General features: G+C 58.0%; 8 protein-coding genes across 8 annotated transcripts; 3 read left to right on the forward strand and 5 right to left on the reverse strand.

Annotated features, from left to right (window-relative positions):
• Positions 1-668: 668 nt before the first annotated feature.
• PSEUBRA_000621 (Zinc finger, CCHC-type) lies at positions 669-2,017 on the reverse strand (the record flags this gene model as incomplete). The annotated part of the gene is made up of 5 exons (XM_059464430.1): positions 669-1,031; positions 1,121-1,209; positions 1,306-1,356; positions 1,892-1,902; positions 1,992-2,017. 5 exons carry the CDS (start codon positions 2,015-2,017, stop codon positions 669-671), a joined length of 540 nt encoding a protein of 179 aa, XP_059321008.1.
• Positions 2,018-2,511: 494 nt separating this feature from the next.
• Positions 2,512-4,716, forward strand: PSEUBRA_000622 (Anticodon-binding; the record flags this gene model as incomplete). The annotated part of the gene is made up of 1 exon (XM_016436196.1): positions 2,512-4,716. One exon carries the CDS (start codon positions 2,512-2,514, stop codon positions 4,714-4,716), a length of 2,205 nt encoding a protein of 734 aa, XP_016295195.1.
• Positions 4,717-4,937: 221 nt separating this feature from the next.
• Positions 4,938-5,532, reverse strand: PSEUBRA_000623 (2Fe-2S ferredoxin-type domain protein; the record flags this gene model as incomplete). Its single annotated transcript, XM_016436232.2, has 2 exons — positions 4,938-4,960; positions 5,037-5,532. 2 exons carry the CDS (start codon positions 5,530-5,532, stop codon positions 4,938-4,940), a joined length of 519 nt encoding a protein of 172 aa, XP_016295196.2.
• A 716-nt stretch (positions 5,533-6,248) lies between these two features.
• On the reverse strand, positions 6,249-7,597 carry PSEUBRA_000624 (NAD(P)-binding domain protein; the record flags this gene model as incomplete). Its single annotated transcript, XM_016436227.1, has 2 exons — positions 6,249-7,249; positions 7,531-7,597. The coding sequence occupies 2 exons, from the start codon at positions 7,595-7,597 to the stop codon at positions 6,249-6,251; spliced, it is 1,068 nt and encodes a 355-aa protein (XP_016295197.1).
• A 3,570-nt stretch (positions 7,598-11,167) lies between these two features.
• On the forward strand, positions 11,168-13,159 carry PSEUBRA_000625 (Glycoside hydrolase, family 2, TIM barrel; the record flags this gene model as incomplete). Its single annotated transcript, XM_016436209.2, has 1 exon — positions 11,168-13,159. The coding sequence occupies one exon, from the start codon at positions 11,168-11,170 to the stop codon at positions 13,157-13,159; it is 1,992 nt and encodes a 663-aa protein (XP_016295198.2).
• Positions 13,160-13,264: 105 nt separating this feature from the next.
• PSEUBRA_000626 (uncharacterized protein) lies at positions 13,265-14,746 on the reverse strand (the record flags this gene model as incomplete). The annotated part of the gene is made up of 1 exon (XM_016436220.1): positions 13,265-14,746. The coding sequence occupies one exon, from the start codon at positions 14,744-14,746 to the stop codon at positions 13,265-13,267; it is 1,482 nt and encodes a 493-aa protein (XP_016295199.1).
• A 465-nt stretch (positions 14,747-15,211) lies between these two features.
• On the forward strand, positions 15,212-15,586 carry PSEUBRA_000627 (uncharacterized protein; the record flags this gene model as incomplete). Its single annotated transcript, XM_016436213.1, has 2 exons — positions 15,212-15,475; positions 15,566-15,586. 2 exons carry the CDS (start codon positions 15,212-15,214, stop codon positions 15,584-15,586), a joined length of 285 nt encoding a protein of 94 aa, XP_016295200.1.
• A 173-nt stretch (positions 15,587-15,759) lies between these two features.
• PSEUBRA_000628 (uncharacterized protein) lies at positions 15,760-17,367 on the reverse strand (the record flags this gene model as incomplete). The annotated part of the gene is made up of 1 exon (XM_016436221.1): positions 15,760-17,367. One exon carries the CDS (start codon positions 17,365-17,367, stop codon positions 15,760-15,762), a length of 1,608 nt encoding a protein of 535 aa, XP_016295201.1.
• Between the last annotated feature and the right edge of the window lie 969 nt (positions 17,368-18,336).

Raw genomic sequence — 18,336 nt, forward strand, 5'->3', positions numbered from 1 at the left:
GTGCGAGACTGGTTGCTGGTTGGGCTTCAAGGCGATCTGTGTGATGATTGGCCTTCTGCTCGTTGGCCCACTCGTCTCAAAGATCGTCTACGAACTACTCTTGCCGTCCTCTTTGGATCGCCGGTTCCGCCTCGGCTGGCCCCTAGACTACTGTGTACGAAGCGGTGTGGAGGCAAAAGCTCATCAGTGCCGGTCGGCGCCACAGACCTCTCCTTGATTGATCCTGAACGTATCAGCATTGCGCTATCTGATTGACGCCTTTGGCTCGTCTGCCGAACGCAGCTGCCCAGTCGAATCGCTTCCATGTTCATACGTGCTGCAAGGCGCTCGCTATTCGTCGTTCGAATTGCAGCAGGCTCGAACGCTTTCTCTCACGGCTGTTCGATGTTGTCCCATCACCACGCGTCAGCTTAGAGCCCTTACCGCTCTTCCCGCCTTAGCCACCCACTCGTGAAACCTCGTGTACACGTCAGCGTCTCACAAAGTCCATCCACAACGATTCAAACATCACAACCAGGTAGAGATGTGTGCCACGGCAGAGAAACGATTTTGATTTTCGATCGACAGAGAATGTCGAGTCAGATCAACGCCAACATCAAAGTAGACCTGAGCGAACCTGAACATGCGCTACACCAGGGGAGACGAGAGCATCACCAGTCGAACTTGGCTTAAGCAGCAACCTGGGGGCAGGCCGACGAGATGTGGCCCTCCTCACCGCAGCGGTAACAGCTCTTGGTCTGAGGCTTGGGGCACTCGCGGCTGATGTGGCCGGACTCGTTGCAGTTGTAGCAGCGCTGACCGCCAGCGCCGGCACCAGCGCCGGGGGCCGAGGTGCAGTCGCGGGAAAGGTGACCGACACCGCCGCAGTTGTAGCAGCTTCGGCCGCCACGAGCGGCACCGCCGAAACCGCCACGGGTGCTGCCGCCGGCAGTGGGGCAGGCACGGGCGATGTGGCCGTGCTGGCCGCACTTGTAGCACTCGCCACCGGGGCCACCAGCAGCGGGGGCAGGGTTGGAGGGGCAGTCACGGCTCTGTAGAGGAGGACGGAGAGACAAGTAAGTCGAGGTTAGCAACACGTCGAGGGGGAGCAAAAGAGTGAAGAGCTGATGTCAAAACGTACAATGTGGCCGGTCTCGTTGCACTTGTAGCAAGTCTTGGGCTGGGCCTCCATGCCGCACTGGGAGGAGATGTGACCCTGCTGGCCACAGTCTGCGGAGAGAAAGCAAGCCGATGAAGCAGCAATGAGCGGTGAGTACGAGATCACCAAGATTCAGAGATTGTTGTCCACTCGTTTCGAGCACTTACTGTAGCAAGAGGGGTTGCCGGCGGTGGGGCAGGCAGCGGCGTTGTGGCCGGCTGTTGGATTCAATTCAATGCGGAGCGAGAGAATAGCCAGGGAAGCCAAAGAGTAACGGAGCAGCATCCATCGTAACCGCGTAGAGTCAAGCGTTGGCAAGCAAAGCGTCCGACGAGAGTGTCGAGATGGCAATGAAGGATGCAATGGATCGATTCGAAGAATCAGGGTATCAAAGATGAAGGGTATATGACAAAGACGTCGTCTTCTCGTCGTCAGCTCTCTCTCCTCGTCTCTCGTTCCCATCTGTCTCGCACCTCGTCTCGAATGTAGAGGTCTGGATGTGTAAGCATGGCCGACAGCCAGCTATGAAGGGCGCTCGACTTCGCTCGACCAAGATGCGAAAGCCCGAGGTGAAGCGAGGATGCCTCGCACGCTGCGGGCGAATGTGGATCGAGAAAGGACCAGTGGTCGCTATGCAGGATGAATCGAGGGAGAAGACGCTCGGGAGCCTGAGCTGGCAAGCGCCGAGCTCGTCGAATTGATGCGATTCCATTGCGAGTGGAGATGCGGTGTCGTGTGGGAATCAATACTAACGCTGGCCGCAGCTGTTGGCGGGGGAAGACAAAGCGGAACGAAGGTCAGCGATTGGTCATTGACGTAGACGGGTAACGAGCAGTCTAGCTCTGGTACTCACTTGAAGCAAGTACGGTTGTAAGACATCGTGAACGGAATTGAATCGAGATGAGAGATTGGTATGGTGGAGTCGAAGAACGAACGGGAGGCGAGCGCCGCGAGAAGGGTCTCTCCCTCAACCAGAACTCAGCTTGCGCAGAAAAGGACCCTGCAAAGAAGAAAAGCAGAGTGTGGCTAAAGCGGGCCAAAGTGTGCGCCGCGGTCCAGGCTTTCTTCTCGTCCATGTTTGATGTCGTGTGTGCAGATTTTGGCGGCTGCAGATCAGTCTTCGTGAATTTCCTGTCTAAACGCGCATCTGAGTGTCGTGTGCCGACCATTTTCGCAACATCGCGCTGAGTCAGCATCACTAATCAAATCGCACGAGTCAGGCCAAGGCAAAGTGACACTCGACAGAAGAACTCTATTCGAGTGACTCTTCCAGCACGGCGCACAGAGTCGGACCCTTTTTCACCTTCTTATCCTTCCACCCTCTACATATCACCACAACGCTTCAACGCTGAAGTCAGCCTTCCATAGCAAACATGGAAGCCATCTCTTCGGCGCTTTCTGCGCTCTCCATTCAGACCGAAAAGGTGGTCAAGCACGCTGCTGCCAACAGCCCCGAGAGCTGGAGGTCCGCCGTGTCTGATGTCGCCTCTACGCTCGGTTTCCCCACCTCCAACTACACGAAGACGGTCGTCTTCAAGCCCAAGACGGCCAAGACTGCCACTCCAACTCCTGTCGTGCTTATCGCAAAGGATGACTCCGAATACAACACCGGTGCCGTGGCCAAGCACATCGGCCAGAAGGAGATGCGTCTCGCAGCCCCCGAGGTGCTCAAGGAGTTCCTGAATGCTACCAAGGACGACGTCTCTGCGCTCAGCATCACCAAGGACAACGCATCACAGCTCATCGCAGTCCTCGACGCAAGTCTCGCCACTAGCACAGAGCACTTCGCCGTCCACGCCGCCAGCTCCGAGGAGACGCTCTTCATGAGCGGCGCAGAGATCACAAAGTACCTCCAGAGCACCGGTGTCAAGCTCGAGGTGGTCGACTTCGCCAAGCTCAAGGCCGAGGCTGCTACTCCCGTCGCCAAGGCTTCGGCTCCCTCGTCCAGCTCCGCTTCCGCTCCTGGCTCCACACAGGGTCCCATACCCGCTTCCAGCAAGGCCAAGGCTGCCGAGGCCGCCAAGATCCCCGACGCAGAGCAGATCGGCATCACCGTTCGCAAGGCCGGCGATTTCTCTGAATGGTACTCCCAAGTCCTCCGCAAGGGCGACATGCTCGACTACTACGACGTCTCGGGCTGCTACATCCTCAAGCCCTGGTCCTACTTCGTCTGGCAATCGATCCAGAACTTCTTCGATGCCGAGATCAAGAAGATTGGTGTGGAGAACTGCTACTTCCCCATGTTTGTTTCCGCCGACGTGCTCGAGCGCGAGAAGGACCACATCGAAGGCTTCGCCCCGGAAGTCGCCTGGGTGACCAAGGCGGGCAACAGCGATCTGGAACGTCCCGTCGCCATCCGTCCCACCTCGGAGACGGTCATGTACCCGTACTACGCCAAGTGGATTCAGTCGCACCGCGATCTGCCGCTCAAGCTCAACCAGTGGAACTCCGTCGTGCGATGGGAGTTCAAGCACCCGCAGCCGTTCCTCCGCACGCGCGAGTTCCTCTGGCAGGAAGGCCACACGGCGCACATGACGCTCGAACAGGCCGACGAGGAGGTGATGCACATCCTCGACCTCTACCGCCAGGTGTACGAGAAGCTCCTCGCCGTCCCCGTCGTGCCCGGTGTCAAGTCGGAGAAGGAAAAGTTTGCCGGTGGCTACTACACCACCACCGTCGAGGGTTTCGTCCCCACCACGGGTCGCGGTATTCAGGGTGGAACCTCGCATTGCTTGGGTCAGAACTTTTCCAAGATGTTCAACATCACCGTGGAAGACCCCAAGGCGGCCGAGGAGCACCGCGGTAAGGACGAGGGCAAGCTGCACGTGTGGCAGAACTCATGGGGTCTCTCGACGCGTACGATCGGTGTGATGGTCATGGTGCACGGTGACGACGATGGACTGGTGATGCCTCCCCGCGTCGCCCAGGTGCAGGTGGTCATCATTCCCTGTGGAATCGGTGTCAAGACTACTCCCGCGGAGAAGGAAGCCATCATGGATGCGTGCGATCAAACGGCAAAGGACCTCAAAGCCGCCGGGATCCGAGCCAAGGCGGATCTGCGAGACAACTACAGTCCTGGATTCAAGTTCAACGACTGGGAGATGCGAGGTGTGCCCATTCGACTCGAGATCGGACCCAAAGACCTCGAGAAGAAGTCGGTCGTCTCTGTTCGTCGCGACAACAAGGCCAAGGCCCCCTTGTCGGTGGAAGGTCTCTCGGAATCCATCGCCAAGCTCCTCGACACGATCCACGACGATATGTTCGCCAAGGCCGATGCGGAGTACCGTTCGCGCCGCAAGGTGTGCGAGCAGTGGGACGACTTTACGTCGATCCTCAACGACAAGTGCCACGTGGTGATCCCGTGGTGCGAGGTCGAGGCGTGCGAGGACGAGATCAAGAAGCGCAGCGCCCGACAGGCTACCGCGGGCGAAGCGGAGGACGAGAAGGCCCCGAGCATGGGCGCCAAGTCGCTCTGCATTCCGTTCGATCAGAAGCAGTTCGGCGAGGTCAAGGGCAAGAAGTGCCCCCAGTGCGGAAAGGATGCGAAGCGATGGACGATGTTCGGTCGTTCGTACTAGATGGTAGACAGCGAGAGGATAGGCTGTACGACTGCGATTTCATACGGAGATTGTCACGCAGATGATGCGCGCGAGCGTTGATGTGAGTGAGTGGTCTGACGATGGAGCGGAGAGCGTGCTGGCATGAGGTGGTGTAATTGAGCTGAGATAGAGTACAGTGAGGCGAATGAGCCGGGTGGGAGGTTCGATCATTGATTCTGAACGACGTTCGAGGCGTCCATTCAATGGTGACCTGCTTTATGACCTGCGATGCGCACAACGAGATCTCTTGGTCAGTCCTCTTGCTTCTTGTCGAGTCATGGGCTGTCATCGCTACTTACCGTCGACGTACATATTCCTTGTGGCGGCTGGGAGCTGGACCTTCATCCCATCCTGTTCCTTGGTGACCTTGACCTGGCAGCCCAGCCTACTTGTGTCCGTCAGTCCAAAGGCGAGATCCAACATGTCGTTCTCATCATCGCACGGCTCCTCGAGAGAATCATAGACGTCGGGTTCGAGAATGACGTGGCAGGTGGAGCACGCTATCGAGCCTTCGCAGGCGCCCTCGAGGTCGATATCGTACTCGTGGGCTATGCTGAGCAGGTCATCGCCTTCGTTGGCGGTGACAGTCTTGAGTGGGGCACCCTTGGGGTCGACGAAGTTGATCGTAATGCCTTCGCCGGCAGGAGGGCGGGTGATGCCTCCATGAGGGCGGGGAAGGGTCGTGGTGAATGTTCGAAGCGGTGTAAAGCGTGGGAGCGGTCCGGGAAGCGCTGTAGGTCGACGCAGCGCCCGAGTCGCTGCCAAAAGCGCAGTCCGTGTGAGAGATGCTACCATGACGTTCAGCTGGTCCGGGCCGAGATGTGTGCAGGGAGGGTGACGGCGAAGCGGGGATGAGGACGAGAAGAACAGCGTTGGCGCAGCTCGGCTTACAAACCTCGAAAAACGCTCCATCAGCTCGGCTTTCGGATCACCGAGGCTTTCCTCACTTTTGTCATCCAGCGTCGATCAAACACTGTCTAAAATTTTGGCGGCACGGAAAGTCGGACGAAATGGAAGATCACGGCGTCTAATCCTCGCCGGGGGCCGTGCACCTCTGCATCTGCGATAAGACCTCTAGCAATGCGTTCATGCCGCCGATCACATCTTCTACGAACGCGGCGCCTTGCACTCCGCTTCGGCTAAGGGCCAGATCTCATCATCGCCATCGTCATTGAATTGCTCAACTGGGGATCTCTTATCTCGACGCTCGGGCCATACGCGTAGTGGTGAACGTCATAGCGTGGCCCGGGGGGCCCGGATCTTCGGGCTGCTCAGTCCGAATGATTGCTGCCAGTCTTGCAGTCGTTCAGAGGAGTAAGGTGATGCAATCAGACGAGCGGAGGAGAATGCGAGCGGAGGAGAATGCAAAAGGATGCTGGTATGCCCTAAGTATGTACAACGAAGCGAGAGTGAATGCTATGGGAGACGAGGTATGATGTGGCGGAGTCTATTCTTGAGGTTGTGAGCTTGGTATTGTCCGTTGTGGATCTTTCGATCTCTGGCGGAACAGATTACCAAATGTTGTGACCACCCGAAACGATGATGTCGGAACCGTTGCAGAAGCTCGAAGCGCTGGAGGCGAGCCAGACGGCGACACCACGGATCTCGTGGGCGCGACCGAGACGGCCGAGGGGGTTGGAGCCGGACCACTTGGCGAGCAGGTGAGGGTTGGTGTCGAGGTAGGCAGCAGTCATGCGGGTTCGGATGTGACCGGGCGAAATGCAGTTGACGCGAATGTCCTTGGGACCCCACTCGGCGGCAAGGTTACGGCCCATCTGGAGCACGGCCGACTTGGAGGCGTTGTAAGCAACCCAGTGGTGGTCACGGTTGACGATGGAACCGGACATCGAGGCGATGAGGATGATCGAGCCCGAAACGTGCTTTTGCTCGTGCATCTTGCGGGCGGCGGCCTGGGCAGTGAGGAAGACACCAGTGGTGTTGACCTCGAACACCTTGCGGAACTCGTCGGCAGGGTACGAGAGCGCATCGTAGGTCTGGAGGATACCGGCAGCAGCAACGCAGACGTCGAGCGAGTCGGTTCCCGAGTCCTTCATGACAAAGTCCATGCAGGCGTTGATGTCCTCAACGTCAGTGACGGTGGCGGAAACGTACTTGAGGTGCTTGCCCATGATGCGGCAGTGGTCGGCGACAATCTTGAACTCCTCCGAGGGCTCCTTGGGCAGGTCAATGGCGTAAACGTGAGCACCGGCCTCGACATAGGCAAGCGCCATCTCGAGACCGAGACCACCGTTACCACCAGTGATGACGGCAGTCTTGCCCTCGAGCGAGAACTCCTGGAAGATGGTGGTGGTGTGGTTCTCCTGCGAGTTGGGGTTCTCGCGCAGAACGGCGTCGACACCAATGTTCTCGACAGGGGGAGGGGGACCAGGGTTGGCCTGGACGGTGTCAGCAGCGTTGGCGCTGGTGGGGATCATGCGGGAAGGGGCCCACACGGAGAAGTTCTTGGCAGCCGAAGCAGCGGGAACACGAGCGGCTCGCGAGAGCATCGAGGCTGTTCGTGGCAAAGATGCAGAGACAAAGCGAGGTCAGCGAAAATTCGCAGATGATAGATTGATGCCACAAGGGTCGCAAGTCGACGCACGCTAGCTGCTGCAAATCGCATGCGGCATTGCGAGCACGAGACCGATGCTGGCTAACCACCTTTCCCGCTGAGCGAAAAGAGGGGAGCGCGATCAGAGATCGTATCGCAAGACACCTGACAGCGAAATTGGCGCGAACCATCTCCGCCGTCAAGTACATGAAAGAGAAACAGGACGAGATCGTGAGACTTACGTTGGGCGACGCGAGCCGAAAGGCCGCGGATAGCGCCGGAGCGAAGAGCAGAGTTGAAAGCAGCCATTGTGACTTGTGACGAAGGACAATTAGAGATACGAGAAGGTGATGGAGATGTCCGAGAGGGTATGTATGAGAAAGGGAACAGAGTCGGACAAGAGACAGGGGTCGGTGGTGGTGGGAAGGAGGGAAGCTGTCGAGAACACAGAGTTGCTTATGAGGGGTCTGAGAGGGTCAGCGTCGATGGGGCCACGTCTGAAGTCCGAGAACAAAAGGTCGAGCCGAGGCGCAAGAGCGGAGGAAGATTCAAGAATAGGCGATTGGACACGGAGCGAGATGCCTGAAGCTTGTGAGCGTGAGTGGCAGTGACCGGGTGAACGGCTCAACCGGCAAGGGCCACACAGTGAGAAATTGGGTGGCGCTGTTTGCTTTCATTCAGTCAGCAAGCGAGTATGCGAAGAAACAATTCGATTGGACACACAAAGCGCGTTCAAGCAGCAAGAGCGTGGGCGGGACGCTAGCCAACCCACACACAAACTCGGAGCAGCGCGGGGGCCCCAAGCCGCATCACAGCGTCTGCGCTAGTAAATTTCATGTTTTGCGCCCTCGCCAGGAGCGAAAGATGCCGAAGGTCGACAAAAGGCAAATTTGGTCAGTGACTTGGCAAAGTGTGCGGGATTTCTAGCCACGGCTGAACTGGCAGAGACAGAGAGTCGCATGCATGCGCGAGCGTGGAAGCCGACCGACTGTCGGTTTGCGATTGGACGGCCGGTCAAGCTAGCGAGACTGGATAAGGCGAGTGCGCACGCAAGCACAGGTAGGCGAGAAGCCGAAGGTCAGATTGCTGGGCGGGTGGCCACTCACACCGACGGCCTCTTCCTTTTTTTTGTTCTCAGACAGGCGTGCAGCGCGGGGAGGAGCGAAATCATTGGTTCAAAGGTCGAGGCCAACAAGCGAGACGGGCCGAGCCACTTGGCGCGTGCATTTTAGAGTTTTCTTCTTCCAACTGCGCATCTCTTACTGAGCCTCTTTGCTGCACCAGGCTTACTCGATACAACTTTGAGACAAACACTCGGTCCCGCCCGTCAGAACCTAGCTTTTGGGTTGTGGCTGGTCCATTCCGCTCATTCGGCATAACCTGCTCGCTTTTATCATTTCGAGCATACCTACTGCCCGTCAGCTTCGTCCGGAAATCAGCCAAAGAGTGGCGCCAGGAACAGCAGGTGGGCAACGGTCGACCAAGTGCCATTGAGGTGAAGGGAGGTGGCAACACCTGCCGGTCAAAGATGCAAGCACGTTCGCAGATGGCGACTGCAGCAACAAGGGTGCGTCGGACGAGATGCGGGTGAAAGCGGTAGCTGATTGGCTCCCACAATCATAGCGCCTGCAGTTGGCCAAGAAAAATGCGGAGAGAGAGGCTCAGAGGCAGTATAGATGGACTCCGGCGAATTCACCTAATTTGAAATTTTCAAGACCAGAAGACCAGATCTCAGAATTTGGCAGTTCACCGAGCCAGTAATTCGCCGTACCTGATCGATATCCAGGAAATCATCTCGTGTACGCTTGGTGTTGTTCTTGCCCTTGCGAGCTGTACATCCTCGACACGGGCCGTGACGAGCATTGCGAGGAAGTGTCTGGTCAAGGGATTGTCTAGATCATAGTATCAACACGCTACTGTTGTTCTGATCGTCGCGGAAGCCCAAGAAGCGACAACAGTGGCGCTGCAACGCGATGAGTCAAGCCACCGAAGCACTCCTCTGCCCTGTCGATCCGGCACAACTAGTCCCTTGCGCGACGCCCTGCATTGGTCAGGAAAGGAAGTCACACTTCCAGGCGATCAAAGCTCGTGTGGGGTGTACAGCACAGCATCGGTGAGTCATCAATGCGCTGCGTCGCTTTCGGGCTCAGTCAGACGGCTAAGTCCGGGGTCAGGGCGTGCCTGCATGAAACGCTTCGGATGAGCCGTTGAACGATGACTGAGTGCGTGGACTCTTCACGTCAGCATCGCATGCACCGAGAGCTGTCACATTTCCTACGACAGGTTGAGAACACTTCCGTCTCATTCACCTTTGTCATACCTCGCACAGCATCGATACGCTACGCAAGCTCAACCTCGAGACATTATCTTTTGCCAATTGAATTTGTCCGAGCGAGATCGAGCCTTGTCACACAAGCTCTGGCTTTGACGTAACTACCTCAGCAAAGATACAACCTTTCAGTCCGGGAGCAAAGCCTAAAGGGTTGGCGAATCTTCAAGGTTGTCACACCTCATTCTCGGCATAACATAGGCGCAGCTAAGAGGCGTAGCGACGACGCTAGCTACGTCTTTAATCGGAGAGAAAAGTCACCGACGGAGGAATCCATGCGCCAGCCTGTCTGTACCAAGAAAAGAGACCGCGATTTTCACCACCGCGCGTTGTTGGCTCGCTACCACCCAAACGGCGTTCTTCGCGTCGAGACCCTTTCTGGGTTTGGCCTGCTAGCAAAGTTTCGACGCTAAACGACCACGCACGGAGATGGCCACGCCAACGAAGAGGTGGTGCGACTTGGCGCCCGAGACAGGATCGACCTCGAAGAAACAAATTCCAGACCCCGACCCGCTTCCCCTTTGCAGTGTCGCCCCTGTGTGACCTCTTCCTTTCTATCGCTCCAGACGTCCTTGTCCATCTAGCGTCTGTTCCTGAACCGGGTGCTTTGTCGTGATCAGCTTATTCTGTCGTACAACGAAGAGCGGTCAGCCTACGGTCCGGCTACCGTTCCAAGTCAAAGCCGGTCCTCATCTTGGAAAGCGTGGCGACCTCCTCGCCTCCTCGCCTCCTCGCCGTGCGTTGACGGGACCCTGGGGTCTGGCATCGAGCTCTGTCGAAGGAGCAACTCTCTTGCCTCCCTGTCTGTCTTCCCCGGACGCTGTCCGAATGGCTGGCCAACCACGCGCATACAAGCGTTTTAGCCCTGCATCCTTTTCTCCCCCCTCCGGCACGACGCGGAACCCTTTGAAACCTTAGCTCTTCTCACTGGCCCGCGGCCAATCAGTCCGGACGTAGGGACCGGCGAGCCAGGTTCTGGTCTTCAGGACCTTCTTCTGCATCAGTCCTCGCTGTCATTCCTGGTCAGCCAATCAGAGGAATGCTTCCAGTTCACGCCACACCTCGCTTCACATGCAAGCATCGCCGCTCGCTTGCAACTTCGGCCTCCGCCTAAGGGACCCGTCCTCCGTAGGCACGTGGCTTCTTCACATCACGGCTCTGCTTTCGACTCGAGTCCTGAAAGGCGCTGTAGCTGGCGCAGTAGAGCGCAGTCTGGTGCGTAAACTTAGTTGTAGCGTCGCGACGACGGCTGGCAACAACAGGATCTGCGACCAGATCGGGCGATGTTGATCCGATCTTGTCAACGCCGAATTCACCGAGCTTCGAGATTGCCGAACGACCCCGCAGTTCACTCCGCTCGCGGTTAGAAGCCCTGCATCAACGCGATTGGGCCATCCACAGCCGCGAATAGCTCCCTACGTCCACTGACCATCAGTGTCCTGAGCCAAGCAGCCTACCTTCCGATGCCAGCGCCTAGGAGCAACAATAGCTCGTCAAGCAAAGCAAAGCGGCCTAGACAAAGTCGAAGCCAGCCAACAAATGCACAAGCCATGCCCTCAAAAGATGTCTCAGAAGACTTCGACCCATCCTTCTCGCGGCTTGGAGAGAAACTGCCGCTTCTAGGATACTGGGACTTTGCGCCCGACGACGACGACTTTGGTCTGCAGCAGCGATGGTATCGAAAAGCCGACCTTTTGGAGAATGGCTGTTACATTGACGTACCATGGTCTTGCGATACCGCGGCTTCCGGACTGGAAGAGCCGCGCCCACACAAGATCGTATGGTATCGACGCGACATAGGCAGGAACAGGCTCAAATTGTCTCATCAGCTCCCTTCCGGCAAGGACGCAATGGCGCGATGCTTCATCCACTTTGGTGCCGTCGACTACCAATGTACCGTCTGGGTGGAAGGCTCCATGGTGGGCACCCACGTCGGCGGTCACACGCCCTTCTCTTTCGAGATCACCAACCAAGTGAAAGACGTGCTGTACAGCGACAAGGCGGATGACAAGCTCACCATCGTAGTACGCGCCCAAGACTCGCTGAACGACATGTCGCAACCTCGAGGCAAACAGTACTGGAAGCAGAATGCGCAGGGATTCTCAAAGCCGGAGAGCATCTTCTACACGCCGACCACGGGCATCTGGCAGGACGTCTATCTGGAGTATCGGCCGTTGAAACACATCAAGAGCGCGCACTTTGCCAGTGATATCGATGCTGGCACGGTGCGCGCCGATGTTGTGGTGGATCTGATCGAGACCGTCTCGCACGTCCAATTGCTCACCAAGCCCGAGAATTGGATGACATTCACCGTCAAACTAGACGGCAAGATCATCACCACATGCAAAACTATGGTCAGCCACGAAACAAACAGCTGCTCCACCGTCATCAACGTTAGACAAGCAGGAACGCAGCCGCACGGATCTATGCGCACTCGGATGACGACGCCCGGCGTACTGCCACCGGAGGTCAATCGCGATCGGTGGGATAACGGATTGGCACTTTGGTCGCCAGAAAGCCCCACCCTCTACACAGTGGAGCTCGCCCTCAGCAACACGATGAACAAGGACGTCGATGTCGTCTGCAGCTACTTTGGCATGCGCAAGGTGTCGATCGACGATCAGGGCCGCTTCTGCCTCAACAATCGCGTCTACTTTCAAAAGCTCATCCTCAACCAAGGCTACTGGCCGGAGAGCGGCATGACTCCGCTGGACGATGCCGACTACGCCAAAGACATACAACAGATCAAGCAGATGGGGTTCAACGGCGTGCGCATGCACCAGAAGGTGGAATCGCCACGTTTTGTCTACGAAGCCGACCGCCTAGGCTTGCTTGTATGGGGCGAGATGGCCAACGCGTACGAGTTCAGCACGAGCTACGTCGAGCGCTTCACTAAGGAGTGGATCGACGTGGTGCGTCGTGACATGTCGCATCCATGCATTGTAGCCTGGGTGCCTGTCAACGAGTCGTGGGGTGTGCCCCACCTCAACACGTCTGCTCAGCAAAGGGCGCACCTGCAATCGCTCTATTACCTCACCAAAGCGATCGACCCGACCCGACCCGTCATCGACAACGACGGGTGGCAGCACGTCGAAACGGACATGATCACAGTGCACGACTATCGAACCGCGCCGGAACTCGAAGCAGGCTTCTCGAGTCGTGCTGCCACCTTGCAGGAACGGGTGACTGGCTATCCGATCCTCCTTCCACCGCTGATCTCCAGCCCGCGACGCGACGGGCTCCCCATCCTCTGCACCGAATTTGGCGGTCTAGCGTTGCGTGTCGACAACGTCCAAACCACCGCCAACGGCGTCAACTGGGGCTACGCCAATGCCTCCGACTCGCAAGACTTCCTGCGCATCTTTGAGGCTCAAGTCAAAGCTCTCACGAAGGCGAGATCTGCCGATGGCAACCGGATCGTCCAAGGCTTCTGTTGGACGCAGTTCGCCGATGTCGAACAGGAGGTCAACGGGCTCGTCACCAAAGATCGACAATTCAAGATCCCGCCCGAGCAGATCAAGGCCATCCTCGACGCCATCTAAAGCTCAACGCATTGCTGTGTATCAGAACACATCACGACGCATGCAAACGTGATGCAAGTATGTATTTTTCTTACAGAGCTGTATAATAGAAAATGATCTTTGGGATCAGGCCTCGACCTTGTCCTCGGTCGCCTCGAGGCTCGACTTTGCGAGCAGCTTCTCGACCTTGTCGACGTTCTCCTTGGTGACTCGGGCCTGGTTGCTGACAAAGTAGTGCTTCTTGAGCTTGAGGTTCTCTACGACGCGACCGACGTCGGCGGCGTTTGCGGGAGGGGGGATGCTGAGCGCGAGCAGCGCCGAGAGGGTTCCCAGCGGCACGTTGAGCTTGCCACCTTCCGTCGCGATGTTCTCATCTGCATCTGCGGCGTTGAGGTCGAGAGGAGTACCGCGCTTACCCCGTCCTTTGGGCTTACGGTTCTTGGCGTTACCCGCAAAGTACGTCTCCTCCTCCACGTTCTTCTGCTTGAGCACGGCACCTTTGGGAACCATAGCGCCCTCGTTGACCTGGCGCAGGTTGAGCGCTTTCCCGCCCACCGACTTGGTCTCCTCCGTCTTGGCCTCTTCCGCCGAAGCGCCGCCCTTGGAGAAGTAGTTGATCAGCACGTCGCAGTCCTCGATCTCCTTGGCGAAGGCGGGCAGAGCGGCGTCCTCGCGCATCTGCGTCTCGTGTTCCTTCCTCTTCTCCGCTTCGTGTGCGGCGCGTTCCTCGCGTTGTTTGGCGACGCGCTTCTCACGTTCCTGGTTGAGCTTGGCGTAGAACGTGTCGTTAGCGGCGCGGAAAGCGGCTTGACGATCGCGTCTGGTCTGGTACAGCGCATCGAGTTGGCTCGAGAGAGCGGTGCGTTGGTCGAGCAGCTTGCCGCGCGATCCAGCCTGCTTATCCTGTTCGGCCTGGATGCTGTCCAGCTCCGACTTGATCTCGTCGTACCGCTTGTTGAGCGCCTTGGCCTCGGGACTGTCGAGCGTCGCCTTGAGGCTGTCCACCTTGGCCCGGTCCGCATCGATCGACGACTGCAACGTGTCGAAGTTCTCCACGACCTTGCGGTTCTTCTTGAGCTGCGAGATTTCCGACAATGCCTTCTTCTCCTCGACCAGCTTCATGGATCCCGATTCGACCTGCGCCTCGAGTCGCTGGATACGCGAGTCGACGTCGGCGGTGGATTTGTACGGCGTCTTGCTCTTGGCCTGCTGGAGATCCTTGATCTTTTTGCCGATGGATTCCTGGAGGGTTCGGAGATCTTCGAGCGTCTTGCCGCGGGCACCCTTGGAGCCGGCCTGCTGGTTGCGCAGCTCGTCCAGCTGGGATCGCAGTTCGGCACGACGAATGCCGGCGGGGGAGTCCTTGGACGGCCCAGCACCGGACAGAAGCGAACGGACCTGATTGAGCTTCTTCTGGACAGATTCGATCTGCTTGGACAGCTTGTCGAGCTCGGCGGTGTTGGCAGCAGCGTCGGGCTTGCCGCCGGCGAGCTTGGCGATCTCGACGGCATCAGGGTTGCCCGCGGGTCGGTCGTGCTGCTTCTTCTCGCCGTTGCTGCCGTTGGTGGTGGCGGCGGCTGCGGCCGGGGCAGCGGTGGTGTCTGCCATTATGAACTAGGTAGGAGAAACAAGGAGGACACAGAAGGATGATGAGGAGAGGAAGACGGGAAGAAGGGGGAGGATGTTGTGTGCTTGCGTGGAAGGGTTGCGAATGCGGGCGTGGGGATGCCCAGACACAGAGCTCTGTCTTGGCTGCCCGCTTTGAGAGAGGCTAGAAGAAAGGGCGGCACACGAGCTCGACCCAACCCTCCAAAGCCCACAAAGTCTAGATCTCATCTGACTCTGAGCTCAACCTCGCAAGCTTCTCGACGTTGGAAGAAGCCGAATTTTCAATGTGAGCATGTTAGACCTCAACCACGCCATCACTGATCCGACCGACGCTCAAGCCAACCTCGCTCGTCAAGGATCCTCTTTTTTACGACGCAGTCACTCCTTCTCATACCACCACTTTGCTCTCATCACAACTTCACTTGCAGCAGCAGAATTACGATGTCGGAACACCCAGCATTCACCATGGCCGGCCTCTGCGCCGTAGGCGGCATCATCGGATTCGCCAAGACGCGCTCGCTTCCCTCCCTCGTCGCCGGAGTCGGTGTGGGTGCCCTCTACGCTCTCGCCGCAACTCGCATCAAGAACGGCGGCGACTACGGCTACGAGATCGCTTCAGGCGCCAGCGCCTTGCTGTTCGCGAGCTCGGCGCCAAGATTCAGGAAGGGCCCGGTGCCCATGGGCTTGTCAATCACCGCGGCACTCGCGCTCGGGTACTACGGCAAAAAGGTACGTGGTTCAAGGAGTCTAGACAAGCAAGGCGGTTCGGGCACTACTTACTGACAAATGGCGTATATTTGATTCGGCTCGTGGAAACAGGTGTATGAGTTCAGGCAATGATACCATCGTGCGGAGCTTCGCCCTCATGTCTCGCTCGAGGCTTTCCGGGCGCTTACGCAATGAACATTTCTCGCATCAGACAGGGGCATCGCAGTCGGCCACGAACATGAATATGATTGTCCAGATTAAAAGCAAAGAGTACATGTGGTCCACGGTGCCTCTAACGTCCGCACCTAAAAAGCGCCTCCGACCTGCCCTCGTCCCGGAGCCGGTGCTGGTGGGGCCTGCCTGCCGGCGCCGCTCTGCAGCCACCCGCCGTACTCTGGCGGCAGCTCGTCGACGACCTCCTCCTCCTCCTCATCGCTCTCGGGCTGGGGCAGAGCGCCGCCGTCGGTGTGCTGGACGACCCGTCTCGGTGCCCTGTTGTCGCGCCTCTGCTGAGCGGCTGCCTGTTGAGCTTTGGATGGGGAGCGCGAGGCGGTGTGGAGAGATGCGCCTGTGTGTGAGTCGGATGTGTAGTCTGCGATGGCATTGCGGGAGGAGAATGGGTTTGAGTGCGCCGAGGTGTTGCTCGGGCGAGGCGGGTAGTCGTCGCTCGGCGACACGCCGGGTGAGCTGTTGAGACCGGCGGCGGTGAGCAGGTCGCCGTAGCTCGCATTGGCCGATACAGGCGAGGTCATCTCGAGGCTCTGGCCGTCTCCGCCCTCCGAGGATAGGGCGTGGTGCCGTGGATCGTACACGAAAGGCGAGACGCTGTAGGACTGCGCATGGCCAGAGGACGTATTGTCTTCTGCTGGACTGCTGCGGAAGGGTCGGAGTGGGCGGCTGGGTCGGAGATTGGCCCATTCGTTGTCGTCATCGTCGCCATCAAGATCGACAAAGCGCACCTCCTCGCGCCGTGCCAGATCGCGTTTGGCCCTTTGCCTCCTTCGATACAACAGGAAGGCTATCAAGCACCCGATGGCGACTCCGAGCGCGATCGCTCCACCAATGGCGCCTCCTGCAATGGCACCGGTCGATTTGGAACCAGAACTGCTTTGCGATGTCGAGATGGCGCCTGGCAAATTGTTGTAGGTGGCGACATTATTGGCAATGGGCAGGGCGGTGGTGATCTTGTTGGGCAATTGGTAGTTTCCGGCTAGACACGCCGGGCTAAAGGTCGAGGGTCCGACGGTAAAGATTTGGCTGGCACCGCCACTGCCCGGACCTGATGCATCGCCGAGAACCGTCTGAAATTGTGTGCCCTGCGCGAAAGGAACGAGGGTGGTGTAGATGAAGTTGGAGATGTTGAGCGTCGCACTATCGGGGACCTGGACTGAGACGGGCGTGCCTCCTAGAGGGATGAAGCTGATGGTGAAGGGTCGGGTGCCTCGATCGCCGACATTGTAGAACCTGACCTGACCGCATTGGATCATGCTGGTGCCGTTGGAGGAATCTGCTGCGTAGGTAAAGGCGGCGCTGCCGGTGTAGGCAGGGCAGTTGGATGTGGAGCCGGAGGGAGTGTTGATACCGAGAGCCTGAGTGGTGTTGCCATCGCCCAGCGAGTCTGCAACGGTGACAGTATACGAGGTGAAGCCGCCGGTGGGGGGAGGAACGACATATTGGAAAGTGATGTGATCCGAGCCAGGTTGATAGTCGCTGTTGATGCGGTAGGTTTGCACAAAGCCGTGATTGGCTGCGATCCAGACCGTGTATGGGAAAGCTTGCGGTTCGGCTTTCCAGGTGACGTTGAGCGGCGCGCACTGCTGCGAGACAGAGACGGTGATTGGAAAGGCAGCCGTCGAGGTGGACAGAGCGAGGCAAGCCAGCAACGCTATCAAAGTCGAGTACCGCTGCCACATTGTGAAACGCTCCGTCCTGTTCGACAGAGAGAGTGCCACTGTGATACTGCTCGAATCTATGCGGCGGACGCGATTGGCCTGAGCTGATTTGAGTGTCTTCTTGAGTCCAAGCCTAAGGGCGCGTTGTCAGCAACGCAGACATGAGTGTGTAGGCACGATCGAGGGTCGGAAGTCGTCCGATGAGAAGCAAGGATTGGGTCTGCTTCTGCACTTCCTGCGCAGAGAATCGAGTTCGTCGCCGGTGCTGGGGTGCTGCGATAGTCAGCGGGGAGCAAGAGCGATCGGACAGAGCCGATTGCGTAGGAGCTTGTAAAGGAGCGTCGGAAGCTGACCGATGGGATCTAAGAGGGCTCAGTTGGCAAGCAGAGCCGGGACCGTCGCGATGGAGAGCCACGCAACAAGCCAGTTGACGTGTCGGAGGTGCTGAGTAAGATTGGTGGGAGCGAGAGGGTGAGGACGAGAGGGGAGATGATGGCAGCGATTGCACAACGTACGCCCAAGTGTGGAGAGAGCCAAGCCGGACCCGCCAAACCCTTTCCTGCTCACTCAAGTTTCCACGCGGAGCTGCAATTGGATTTTTTGACTGAGCCCTTCGGCCTGGCTGGCTGGCCTTTGCGCTCGCGTGTGTTCGGCATGATTTTCCCTTCGCGACGCCAGCAGCTCAGACCCTCCTTGATCGGCGTGGCCCAGCACCTACACAAGCACTCACCAATGTTAGCGGATAGCAAGTGAAGCTCAATATATAGCTCAACCTTGGGTACCCGCGACACTTCAGATCCATCTGCGAATGCAGGGCGTCCATGCTTTCAGCCTGAAGCCTAACCCAAAGCGTTCGCACGAAATTTAGCCTCAAAAAGGGAATTTCTTGGCGTGGCCTCGGCGCGTTTCTTTCGTCTGTGTTCACATGGTAGGGGGGGCGCGCAGCTAAGACAGGCATATCACGCTTCCGATTTGGGATTCGTAGCCGAG

Source organism: Kalmanozyma brasiliensis, assembly GCF_000497045.1.
Source record: "Kalmanozyma brasiliensis GHG001 unplaced genomic scaffold PSEUBRA_SCAF1, whole genome shotgun sequence".
Lineage (NCBI taxonomy): Eukaryota > Fungi > Basidiomycota > Ustilaginomycetes > Ustilaginales > Kalmanozyma > Kalmanozyma brasiliensis.